General features: G+C 46.9%; 1 protein-coding gene across 3 annotated transcripts in view; it reads right to left on the bottom strand.

The window, feature by feature from the left end:
- The window catches only part of LOC140384441 (AMP deaminase 3-like), a 224,337-nt gene that overhangs the window by 19,739 nt on the left and 190,979 nt on the right, over window positions 1–13,619 (bottom strand). For all 3 annotated transcript variants that reach the window (XM_072466149.1, XM_072466148.1, XM_072466147.1), the window contains exon 11: window positions 7,487–7,650. In XM_072466149.1, the coding sequence (XP_072322250.1) occupies window positions 7,487–7,650 (164 nt within the window). The remainder of the gene's footprint in view (window positions 1–7,486; window positions 7,651–13,619) is intronic.

Below are 13,619 nucleotides of genomic sequence, written 5' to 3'. Positions count from 1 at the left end.
TAGAGCAGCTAGATGGACCCTTCTTTTTCAGGGATGGGACATCACCCTTAAGCGGACCAAGACCCACACTTTCTTAGCCGATAACCTTCAGTACCCAGACACCCCCCACAAATGTGAAATCATCTCACCGCACCACAACACAGGCCCCTTTATTGCAAAAACACCCCCCAGAAAGATAGGTAGTTCACCCCAGAGCCCTCAGCCCATAGACACGTGCAAACCCTTAAGGATTTATGTGGATGGTTCTTCCACATTATTAGAAGGGAAGCGCATTACAGGATGCGGCATATATGTCGAGGACGTGCAGTGACGCGCCCTAGAAGAGATATCCTCAAAGCTACCAGGCCACTTAGGCGCGCAGGCGGCAGAACTAGCCGTTGCGTATATTATAGATCACCCAGATTCCTTCCCCAGCCCAGCAGACATATACTTGGACAGCCTCAATGTCAGCAACAGCCTTACAGAATTCCTACCCCTGTGGAAAGCAAGAGGATTTGCTTCCGCAGACAGAAAACCCCTCCCTTCAGCCCCATTGCTCCGCCACATTTTAGAGCAAGCACAGGACAGGACCTTTGGTATTATTAAAGTTCGCAGTCACCACCATTCCTCCCCCCCTGGAAATGTAAAAGCCGACGCACTGGCAAAAGCAGGTTCCAGGCACGGATATTTTTGGACAACCCCCGAAAGCGCCCCAGTGAATGCAGTTCAGGTCTCGTAGACTAATATCGAGGATTTAGTGCAGGCCCAGAAGCAGGAAAGCAATCTCAGGGAGATTTTGAAAGGAAAACTTCTAGCACCTTACTTAGATTTAAGAATACACTGACCACACATGACGGTGTGGTGTTAAAAGACACCCTTCATGTGGTTCCTGAACAGGACAGGAACCAACTGATTTGTTTGTTCCCTGACAGTCATGGGCATCAGGGAATTGATCCCACTACAGCCCACCTCAGGCAGCTCTGTTGGTGGCCAAGTTTAAAAGAAGATATAACGCACTACGTTGAGAATTGCCTTATCTGTGCCCAAAACAATCCGGACAGATACGCAAAGAATGCTCAGCTTAGCCACACCCGCCCCGTTAATGGCCCCTGGACTAACCTCCAGATTGATTTTATAGGACCATTGCCCCCTTCCAGGAATGGTTACAAGTCGTCATAGACACTTTTACAAAATGGGTAGAGGCATTCCCATCCAGAACGAACACGGCAAAGACCACAGCCAAGATCTTAACCCACCACATCTTTACGAGATGGGGACTCCCCCGCAGCATTGAATCCGACCAAGGTTCCCATTTTACGGGACGTGTCATGAAGAACGTCCTCACGATATTTGGCATTACCCGAAAATTCCACATTGCATACCACTCACAGTCAAGTGGTATCGTGGAGCGCATGAATCGGACCGTAAAAGCCACCCTCAGAAAAATGGTCCAACAAAACAACACCACTTGGGATTCAATCCTCCCTTTTGCGCTGATGTTTTTGAGAAATACTATTTCAACATCCACAGGTTACACCCCACACACTCTCAGGACCGGACGCCCCATGAAAGGCACAGAATTTGTATTGGGACTTGACTTGACCAGCCCCGAAGTGACGGCCCTCACACACGAGAACGCAGTCAAGCAATTAGTGGAAAATGTAAAAACGGCTCAGCTAGCAGCCGCAGTAAAATTAGGCACAAGGAAGAAACAGAGCAAGGCCTGTTTCGACAAGACAGTGCACGCGACTGAGTTTGAAGTAGGACAGCAGGTCATGCTCACCATTTACAACCCCAGCACGTTCCTGTCACCGAAGTATTCGGGTCCGTACTCCATTGCGTACAAAGTAAGCCCCTCCGTCTATAAAATTAAGTACCCCAACGAAAAGACTGCGTGGTTCCATATTAACCAGCTTAAGGCATATGGCCCACAATCACGCACACCATGTCATGCTCGGCGCAGCGGACCACACCCCACCCACAGCAAACGTATCCCTACCCTCCCCCAACACGCCCACCGCATCCACGGACTCGCCCTCAACTCCACCCCCGACATCTAGACTCCGCCCCGGAACGCCGATAGACAGCAGCAGCAGAGACAGCGACTGTGACACAGACAATAGCCACAGCACGCCTCCCTGCTATCCCCATGCAACAGGACCCACACCCAGCGAATCTGACCACGATTTGACTGATCCCTTCCTCATCACTTTCCTCAACAAACCCCACCAAACACCACTGCCCTACGATGACGATTCCGTCCCCACAGAACTAGACACCACCTTTTGGCATCGCGACAACTCATTCAGGCTCGTCAGAACGACGAGATGGACCCCAAATCGCACCATGCAGCCCTATCAGCCCTAATACATTCGAGAGTATGGCATCCGGGAGAAGATGACGACTTTGAGACTGACTCCCAAAGCGAGAACCCCTTTGCGACCCTGTTCGCAACTGATAACTGAGGTGTCCAGATGATGTTTTAAAAGGAACCGCTTGGGAGAAATGGTGTATTTTCTGATGGAACCTGCAGCATGTTGTTCAATGTTTGTTTGTTACTGTTATTGTTATGTGTTGTATGTAAGATCGGAAATTTTTTCCACGGCCCCACGCCATATTTGTCTGCAGAAACCTATAAAAACTTGCCAGCACGCTCATCGGCAGAAACCTCTGAGAGCTTGCCAGCCCCCGTTCATAACTGCTCTTCAGGTTCGACGGTAGAACCTTTACAGCAACCCCCCCACGATGACTACATTTCTTGCCCGTTCTTTCCGGTTGCTCAGGCAGTGGAGAAACAGCATTGGTCTCCGCCCTGCCTGAGGACCCTCCCTCTGGTCAGCTACGCTCGGGTAGAGCACATTCGGCATTGATCACCGTCCTACCCGGGGATTCCATCCAAATCTTACCCGTCGCGGCCCATACGCACCTCATTTCGGCACTCTTGGTTCAAAAAGCTTTGTTTTGTTTTCAGGCAACCCTTAGGTTGCCATCCCTATGCTATTTACATCCTCAAACATTTGGATGGTAAATCGCACAGCCTGCGAGATGGCTCGCACTGTTTCAGTATTTTTAAGTGTGTCTAGTCCTGAATATTTGGTTTAAAAACATTTTTTAAAATGAGGGAGTCACACGTGGTGACAAATTGTAAAGGGGAATTGGCACTGAAGGACAGACATACTAGCGCACGAGATATTAACCAAGATTGTAACAGACACTATGCTTGATCCATAGAACCCAGAAGCTCCAGGAAAAGAGACAAAACGGAAAGGAAGAGACAAAAAGAGAAAGAAGAAGAACAATGAGGACACCCTCCGTGTTGATCACCACCATTATAATGTGTATTCGGTTGCGCGCGAACGCGAACCCCCTGACCCCAACCCCCCCCCCGGCCGTTAATGATTCACTTCCCCATAGCACCCAGAGCCCAGTAACAGACAACACCACACCATCATGGTGTGATAAGCTCATAACGTGGTACTCCCTTTCCTACGTAGTCGAATCCCTATTAGTGTTGGCGATACTCTGCAGCATCGTGCAGACTATCCGCATGAGGAAATGGCGAAGGAGAGCCTACTGCTCTTGCACCCCGGTATACAGAATGAGATCCCCTATTTTCGGTTTCACCAGGCCCCCAAACCCCTTGATCTACAATAAAGAGCTATTGTGTTGCATCTTTTGTAAATAAAGAAATGGAAATATTATACACCCCTGTGCTTGACTGCCAAGCCAGAGGAAAAATGTGAATGCTGCATTTATTTTGTACTGTTTAGGAAGTTAATATGACTGAATGTTTAGTGAGTGTAGTTTATTGAGGACAGTTAGAGGTACCGTTTTTTTTGTGTTGTAATGCATGTCCCTGTCTGACATAGCGCCACTTAGAATGTTAGTTAAAAATTTTCTTGCATAGTTATGGTCAGTGTAGAGGCCATGGAAGAGTGCCGCCGGGTCAGGGAATGAAGACAACGCAGTTATGTGATCCTTCACGCTTCGCGTTAGGGATCACAAGGAGCGAGTGTAGCCACCTGGGTTGGCCACTTCCCGACTTAAAATGGAGAACCGCAAAGACTGATAGGGAAATTCAGCCAACACAGGCAAAAGCCAGACTCCTCGGCGCCAGCAGGAGCCAAGACAAAGGAAGGCCAACGGACATTTAGGGACCGCCCAGCGATCAGGGAACAACTCCAGTATTGGCGAAATCGATCCAAATGATCGGAACGCAGTCCAATAATTTGGAACCAGGTACGGGGTCCGCCCAGAAGGGCAGCAAGCCCCTGGGGACTATAAAATAAAGCCCCCAAGTTCAAATCGTCCTTCTTGGCAGGGTCACTCAACAACGCGAATCAACCCCTGAGAGTGAACTGCCCAGCTGCCGCACCAACCAAGTAAGTCGCCAGTCAACGCATGCTACGAGATAGGCGCTCCTAGCTACCAGTCCATACCAGCTTTTGAATCCTGCAGACTCAGGACCTGAACGAAAGGCCATTTGTTCCCCTGACCTGGTGGGCCAATTCCGAAGCTAAGTATAGGCCGTTTAGTGATAGAGAAATAGTCTAGAAAGTAGAGTTTATGCATAAGTAGTGACTTACTGTATATAATAAATGTGTTTTGATTTGAATCTTACTAATTGGTGTGTTGAGTTATTGATCAGTACTTGAACTTGAACCTCGTGGCGGTATCATAAAGATACCTGGCGACTCTAGAGCAAAGGTTAAACAAACAGCAAATTATGAATTAAGAGCCAACCAAAAGTTAGCAACAGCCTTCAGGTGACGTCCTGAAGCCGCCCCAACGGCTTGCTGCTCATTCGCCGATGACGCCATTTTTGAGGGGGCAGAGCATCCGAAGAATGCCGCCGCCCCCGATTTCAGCGTCAAAATGGATTCTCTGGACTTCCGGTGACGGCGGGCGGGAGGCGGCCGCACAATGGAGAGCTCCCGCTCGGGAACGGCATTTTCGGGGCTTTAAGCCCGGTCCCAGGGTCTACGGAGGCGGCAGAAGCAGGGAGAAGGCACGGAGGAGGCACTGTGAAGACACAGGAGGGAAAAAAAAACAAAGAAAAATGTCGAGGGTGAGCAAAAAAATGACCGAAAAAAAACCAGCTGGAGGTCCGTCGGGGAGTGGAAAGGTCACCGCGGGGTCACCAGGGAAAATGGAGGCTGGAGCACCAGGGAAGGCCGCACTGCTTACGGCTGAAGAAATAACCAAGGTGATGGCTGCGGAATGTGAAAAGCAGTTGGCGCAGATTGTGAAATGCATGGAGACGGTGAGGAAGGAGATGAGGGAGGTTTTGAGTGTGCTGGTGGAGGAGACGGTTTCCCCGGTGAGGACGGAGGTGGCGAGCGCAGTGGCGGAGGTGCGAGAGCAAGGGAAGGCGCTGAAGGAAGTGTAGGAGACGTTATTGCAGCACGGTGATCAACTTGCCTCGATGGGGAAAGAGATGCGGAAGGTGATGGATACTAACAAGGATCTGCGATGAAAAATGGAAGACCTGGAAAATAGATCCCGGCAACAGAACTTGAGGATTGTGAGGCTGCCCGAAGGAGTTGAAGGACCGAAGTCGACTGAGTATTTTGCCGCGATGCTGGCAAAACTATTGGGGGAGGGGGAGGATCCCTCCCGATACGAACTGGATCGGGCTCATCGGTCGTGGAGGCCTGTACCAAAGGCGAGTGAGCCGCCAAGGGCAGTGACTCTGTGCTTCCGTAGGTACAGGGTGAAGGAGAAGGTCCTGAGCTGGGCCAAGCAGAAGCGGGTGGTGCAGTGGGCTGGAGCTGGTATACATGTATACCAGGACTTTACGGTGGATCTGGCAAGGAGGCGGGCTGCCTTCAACTGGGTGAAGAGGGCACTGTACATTAGCAAGGTGCGGTGCGGCATTGTATATCCAGCGAAGCTGAGGGTGACTTACAAGCTCAGGGACTTTTATTTTGGAACGGAGGAAGCAGCGGAGGAGTTTGCGAAAGCAGAAGGACTGTGGCAGAACTGACAAATTGAGGAATGGCCATGTGCCGATGTAACCTCATGACTGTATTTTCTTCTTTTTTGTATCACTGCGTGTGGATGTAGAGATTAAAGGAGCCAAGGTGGTATATATTTGGACAAGGGATGGGACGGGACTTTCACTCGAAATGAGAGTTCTTTGGGGTGTAGGTGGATATGCGGGGTTTGTGTGCTAAAAGGGGATCTTTGGGCTTTCCTGGGGCCGGGCAAGTGGGAAAGGGACCCAGGCGGGGGCCTGCACGCTGGCCGGTTTAAGCCGGTCAGTGAACGGGAGTGAGGTGGGGGAGGGGCTGCGGCCATCGGAGCCTGGCAGAACAGGGTCCGAGTGGTCTAGCCGGGGTGGAAAGTTGAGGGGGGGAAGGAACCGAGGTTGGGAGGAGGAGTTTTACAAGAGGCAGTGGACGGGAGGAGCTGGAGACCTGGGGTGGGGGTGGGTGGGGGGGGTGGGTGGGGGAGCTGTGTAAGATTAAGGGTGACTACGGGTAATCCCTGATTCCTTTTTGTGATTTGTTTATGTAAACATGTGGGTTGTGGTTTGGGGGTTGGTGGGTAGATGGGATCGTTGTTATTATGGGGATTGACATATCTTGCTGATTATTGTTTATTGTTGATGGATGTAAATGTGGGAGAAAATGTGAAAATGGAGGAGAATAAAAAAAAAGAAAAAAAAAAATGGATTCTCTGGGCAATCGCAGAATGCGATTTCGCCGTCGGCAATCGGAGAATCCAGCCCATGATCTCTCGAACGGAGAATCGACTCCCATGTCTCTGGCCCTTTTGCCAGTCACCTAAATCCTAGCACCCAGAATTAGACAAATGCTCCAAGAAGCCTGTGATTTGTAATGGTTCCATTCACACTCAATGCCTCTATTAATAAAGCTGAAGGTTCCATATAGATTTTAAACAGCCTTCCAAATTTGTCCTGTCACCTTTGAAGATTTGTGCACGCACACCTCCAGGTTTTGCTGTTTCTGCACCCACTTTGTCCCGTTTAGTTCATATTGTCTCCCCTCATTCTTTTGACCAAATTGAATCACTTCGCCTTTCTCTGCATTAAATGTTATATGTGTTTTACCTGACCGTTTCACCAGTCTACGTCCTCCTGTTAGTATCCTCCTCGTTGGTTACTACAATTCCAAGTTCTGTGTCATTTGAAAGCTTTGAAGTTATTACATTTATATTCAAGTTCAGGTCACTAATATATGGCAAAAGGAGTGGCGATCCCGATACCGACTTCTTAGAGTACACCATTGTGCAACTGCCTCCAGCCTGAAAAGAACTGCACACCACTATTCCTGCCTTTCTGTCTCCAAGTCAATTTTGTATCCATGCTATCACTGCCCCTTTAATCTCGTGGACTTTAATTTAACTAACAAATCTATTATGTGGTAGTTTAACAAACGCCCTTTGAAAGTCCATTTACACAATCCTCACTCGAATGGGTGAAGTAGTTACAGAATTGTCTGACTCTTGTTTCAGGGCAGAATATGGAGCTGGGAACACTTACTTCCTCAGATTGTTGAGCACCATGATGTTTGCGTACATGTAGTAGAGGTAGTAACTATACGGTGGATTCTGCTCCCTCGTCCACTGCCCAGGGGTTGGGCTCTTTAACGAGAACATGTGAGCACTGTGCTTGGACTCATCATCCACACTGTCAAAGCCCGTCACCTGCAACAGAGAGCAGTCAGACAGCACGCACTCCCAGTCATGAATACAATGCACAGCGTGAAACATACCCCAGTGAGGACACCGAGTTCTAATTCCACCAAAGCAATTCGAGAATTTTTATTCAGTTTTTAAAAATGTGGAAATAAAAATTGGATTTCAGTAAAAATAACCATGAAGCTTTTGGATTGTCATAAAAATGTAACTGGGTCATTCATGTCCCTTTAGGCGGGAAAAACCCATTGTTCCTACTCAGTGTGGGCCTCATATGTGACTCTAAACCTACACTAAAGATCGTATTTTACCAGTTAGGGAGGAGTGGAATACTCGCTTTCCCTGCAGTCCCAGAAGAAAAGTTGATCGGAAGCCGAGACACCCAGAGGAAGCCTGCCCCACAGCGAAAACATGTTGCGGGTGGGCTAAAATGGTTGAGTAGGAGGAAATCCTGCTCCCAGGGGCAACTCCAGAAGTCCTGACAGCACTAGAGCTCCATAGTGGGCACTGCCGGGATTGCAAGGAGGAGCACAAAGAAGATGTAGCACTGCTCCATAAAGGCAAGTCCCAGATTTTTGGGCTGGAGCTCAGAGGTGGGGGTGAAGGGCCAGGTTTTTAAAAATATATTTGTATTGCCGCAAAGAGAAAAGGAAGTAGAGGTGCCACGCTTTAAGTTCATAAAAACAGACTGCAGGATTTATTAAGCGATGTTGCTTCTATAGGGTAAGATGTTAAACTCCCCAAAAGCCCGCAAAATGTTCTACTAACGTCACTATGTCACATGACATTTCACCAACAATAGTGTTACTTGAATACATAACACCCCTCCCCCTTTACTCCTTTCATGTCAACAACTTTTCTTCTAAACACTTAAACAACAAATCCAACACAATATTCCATTACATCATCAGGTTATCTATACATATATACATCAGTAAGACCGTGTCTTTGGAGGACTTCTGTCTAGTTTAGGTAATATCCAACGTTCCGGAATTTGGCTCTTTCGAGATCATGGAAGTGTCTTCATGTCCACTTGTTGGTAGTACGTCTTGTGAAACTAACTCAGTATCTGTCTCTGTTGGTGCTGTAGTGACAGATTCAGTCATTTCTGCAGTAGTAGAACTCTGTTCTGTTGTGCCCATCCATACACTCTGGTGTGAATATTTCTGGTGACGACTCTGTACATACATTTTGTGAAGCTAATAACTGATCAGCATGCCAAACATGTTCATCATCTGTTTGAAATATGTTCTGCAAGAATGATGGCTGGAGTCCATTTTTCACTCGTGGTATAATTTCTAGCTAGGACGCATTCTCCATGGTTAAAGACTCTACTCTTCGGGTTTTGCTCTCTTCTAACCATTTGTGTTTGACGCTGTCACCTGACAATTTCCGAAGTTGTGGTTGGTGTCAAGAGGTCAAATTGCATTCTCAATTCTCTCTTAAATAGTAGCATCGCCGATCAGCTTTGCATTGTTAAATGCACAGAATTTCTATATGATCATATAAAGTTGTTAAAACGTGTCTGGATAAAGAACTTTGATCTCTTGATGCCTTCACTGCATGTTTGAGCGATTGCACAAAGTATTCGGCCAACCCTTTGGTTGCACGGTGATATGAAGCAGATTTAATATGGTGGACAAATCACCTTCAAGTAATCTTCCAACTTTATTGATGTAAAGTGAGTCCCATTCTCACACAGGTTGCTCCGACCTTCTGAGCCTTGTGAATACCTCATCTCGCCTCGCAATTGTTAGTTTGGTTGTTGTGGACTTCATGATTGCGACCTCTGGCAATTTTGAGCACATGTTAACCATTACTAGACACAGATAGGAGCAATTAGATGAGCTTAGTCAATATGAATTCTCTGCCATACTGCGTTGGCCATTCCCACTGATGCAAAGTCGCACGGGTAGAGTATTCCTTAATGTAGCACAGGATTGGCATAGCCCCACTTTCTGCTCAATTTGGGCATCTAATCCCAGCAAACAGAAGTAGCTGTGTGCCAACTCCTTCATCCGAACCACATCAGGATGTCTTTCATTTAGCTGTTCAAGTATTCTGCTTCACAGACACGACGGAATGGTTACTCGAAAATCCCACAGCAGAACTCCACTCTGAGCTGTCAGCTCAAGATGTCTAGTGAAGTTGGGCTCGAGGTCTGGATTCTTCTGGTGAAAATTTGTAAAAGTGCCTTTTTGGATCATATCCATAACCTTCCTCATCATTAGATCGGTTCCTGTGTACCTTTGTACTTGAAATGAAGTTACCGGTACCTTTTCAACATGAGAGAGATATAATATATTTGCAAAATTTTCATCAGATTCTTGTTTGACTCCTGGTCTTGTTTGACTTGTAGCCGCAACCTCGATAAAGTGCCCGCATTTTCGTGCTGCTCTGACTTACAACACTGGATGTCATAATCGTGTGCCGACTAGATCAAAGACCATCTTTGCAATTGACTAGCTGCTAACGAAGGAATACCCTTATACAGCCCAAAGTTGTAGTTAAGGGTCAATGGTCAGTGAAAAGTGTAAAATGACGCCCATAAAGGTAATGGTGGAATCTTCTTACAGCAAAGATGATGCTCATTGCTTCTTTTTCTAGCTGAGCATAGTTCGACTAAGTGCTAGTTAATGCTATTGGTGCAAGAGTAGTTTCCAAATTCTTTACCTGTTCTTCATCATTTGTCTGCCTTGATCCGGAGTTTCACTTCCACTTCAGGGAGAAAGAGAACATAATGGGGTGGTGTAACAAAACAATCTCTCCCTCAACGTCAGTAAAACTAAAGAGCTGGTCACTGACTTCAGGAAGTAAAGTATCGGACACACCCCTGTCTGCATTAATGGTGCCCAGGTGGAGATGGTTGACAGCTTCAAATTCCTAGGTGTGCACATCACCAACAATCTGTCCTCGTCCACCCACGTTGACTCTACAACCAAGAAAGCACAACAGCACATATACTTCCTCAGAAAACTAAGGAAATTCGGCATGTCCACATTGACTCATCCCAACTTTTACAGATGCACCATAGAACACACCCTATTTGACTGCATCACAGACTGGTATGGCAACTGCTCGGCCCAAGACTATAAGAAACTACAGAGGGTTGTGAACACAGCCCAATCATTTGCGCGAAACTGCCTCTCATCCAGACTCTGTCTCCAGCTCCCCTTGCCTTGGGAAAGTGGGCAGCATAATCAAAGACCCCTCCCACCCGGGTTATTCTCTCTTCCAACCTCTTCCATCAGGCAGGGGTTACAAATGTCTGAGGACACACACTAACAGGTTCAAAAACAGCTTCTTCCCCGCCGTTACCAGACTCCTGAATGACCCTCTTATGGACGGGACTGATCTCTTCACACGTCTTCTCTACTGAATAGTACTACACTCCGCATGCTCACCCGATGCCTGTGTCTATGTGTTTACATTGTGTATTTATGTATCTCCTATGTTTTTTCATGTATGGAGCGATCTGTCTGGACTGTACGCAGAACAATACTTTTCATTGTACCTTGGTACATGTGACAATAAATCAAATCAAGTCTTGGATCGAAGTGACTCTTCAAATACCATAGCATACTTATTCATAAGTGGTTGTAGATCATTCGTAGAATCAATGAGTTGGTTCATGACGGCCTAAGTGAGCTTTATCATGAGCCACCAAACAATGTTGGAATGTTTCCTTGGACAACGTGGAGAAACAACTCCACTATTTGACTGTGAAATTCCGCATTCACCTTGATATATCTCTTCAGTGGCACAACCTCTTCAGTGTATGTCCTCAGAACAACATCTGATGGTTCAAAGGGTAGATGTTTTAGATTCTGGCTGTATAATGTCTCAGGTATGAGTGAAACTGCAGAGCCCGCATCCAATTCCATGTTGACAGTGTTTCCATTAAGTATTGGATAAACCCAAAAGAGTTGCTGATCTCCTTTAACTGATGACACCAAGCTTAAATTCTTTGAGACAACTTGGCACATTGCCCCCTAGTGAGTCTTTAATTCCATCACTTAACTGATAAACTCGACCAGCAGACTTGGCTGTGTTTTTCTCCGTATACTTCTTTTGTGCTGGTGACGGTTGGTGATGCCTTGGCGATGTGGCACAATTTTTACATTTTTTCTCCTTACTCCAACATTCTCCCGCTGAATGTCCCACATGAGTACAGCGATGACACGGTAGGTTTTTCGCAGACCTGTTTCTAGCAGTCTCCATCCTATGAACATTTACTCCGACTCCAACCAACGAAGTTCCAGGGAAATTCCAGGGAAGTAGCAATTTCCACAGCAGTTTCCAGGGTTGATGCACCTTCAGACAACAGATTCCTCTGGATGGGTTCATATCTGAGACCACAAACCAGTCTGTCTCAAAGTGTATTGTCGAGTGTTTGACCAAATTCAGAGCGCTTGACTAATTTACGTAGTATTGCTATGAAGTGTGAAATGCTTTCTCCTCCCTCTTATGCACAACAATGGAAGCAGAATCTTTCAGCTATCAGCAGCAGACGGGGAGAGAAATGCCCTTCCCAGATTGTAATGAACTTTGTCGTCCTTTTCTCTTGGTTTAGATGGGTGGACTAGGTTTTGTAGAACATAAATGTTTTTCATCCAACTGAGCTGAGAAAAGTAGCAGCATGCAGGTTTTCCGGTGTCTGATTTGCTGTGAGACACAATTGGAACCTTTCCTCATAAGAATTCATGTCTCATAATCCTCATCAAATGCATTCATGGCGTACCTTTTCTTTTTTTAAATAAATTTAGAGTACCCAATTAATGTTTTCCAATTAAGGGCCAATTTAGCGTGGCCAATCCACCTCGCCTGCACATCTTTGGGTTGTGGGGGTAAAACCCACGCAGACACAGGGAGAACGTGCAAACTCCACACGGACAGTGACCCAGAGCCGGGATCGAACCTGGGACCTCAGCGCCGTGAGGCTGCGGGGCTAACACACTGCGCCACCGTGCTGCCCTATGGCGCATCGTTTCTTGTGATTTTTCACGTCCCAGCTCCCTGATCTGTGCTTCTTCAGCCTTTCTCCATTCCTTTTATTTCCCGAAAGTAAGCCCACGTGCAAACTAGTTCTTCCCTTGCCTGTCCTATCGGTTCCCAAACAGTAGGTGGCAGAGATGGCAGCCTTCCAGGTTCTCGTTCCTGCAACCCATTTACAGTGTCACGTATGTGGTCTCCACAGCTCCCATCAATTACAAACAATAAGTACGCCTGAAACGTTGATTCTTTTGTTTAAAAGATATACTCCAGTAATTCACAGTTGTGTCCTGAATAAGTTCCAAAACCCTTATCATAGATTATCATAGAATTTACAGTGCAGAAGGAGGCCATTTGGCCCATCGAGTCTGCACCGGCTCCTGGAAAGAGCACCCCACCCAAGGTCAACACCTCTGCAAATGCCTCGCCACGATCTCAGCATTTTCTTTTACTTGCTACAAACACGTTGATGATTTTTAGCTGGCGTATCGATGGTGGTTGTCTTCAGACCTCCAAATCTTTGTCATTGGTCGTTTATGGCCCGAATCTCCATCGATGATATTTTTTTCTGGCCCCAAATCTTAGCAGATGGCTGTTTATGGCCCAAATCCTCATTGCCAGTTTTCTCTGGCCCAAATCCTTGTCGCCAATTTTATTTTCTGTTACATATTTGTTGTTGCCGCAAAGAGGAGAATAAGTAGAGGTGCCACGCTTTAAGATTGTTAAAACATAGTGCAGGGTTTATTGAGAGATGGTGCTTTTTAAAGGGAAGATGGTGAACTCTCCCAAGCCTGCCTAACGCACTGCTGACATCACTGCATATCTCATGACATTTCACCACCCAATAGTGTTACTTGAATACATAACGGTTTTGGAAGGCAGTCGACACAGAAGGAAGGGGGTTACATCTTAGGAGCGGCGCACAACCCCCCTCCACTCCAAAAAAGAGGTCCCCACCTCCCTTCCTGCCATTTTAATGTCGACCA

Source organism: Scyliorhinus torazame, chromosome 10 (genome assembly GCF_047496885.1).
Source record: "Scyliorhinus torazame isolate Kashiwa2021f chromosome 10, sScyTor2.1, whole genome shotgun sequence".
NCBI lineage: Eukaryota > Metazoa > Chordata > Chondrichthyes > Carcharhiniformes > Scyliorhinidae > Scyliorhinus > Scyliorhinus torazame.
This window is presented reverse-complemented; position numbering and strand designations above follow the sequence as displayed.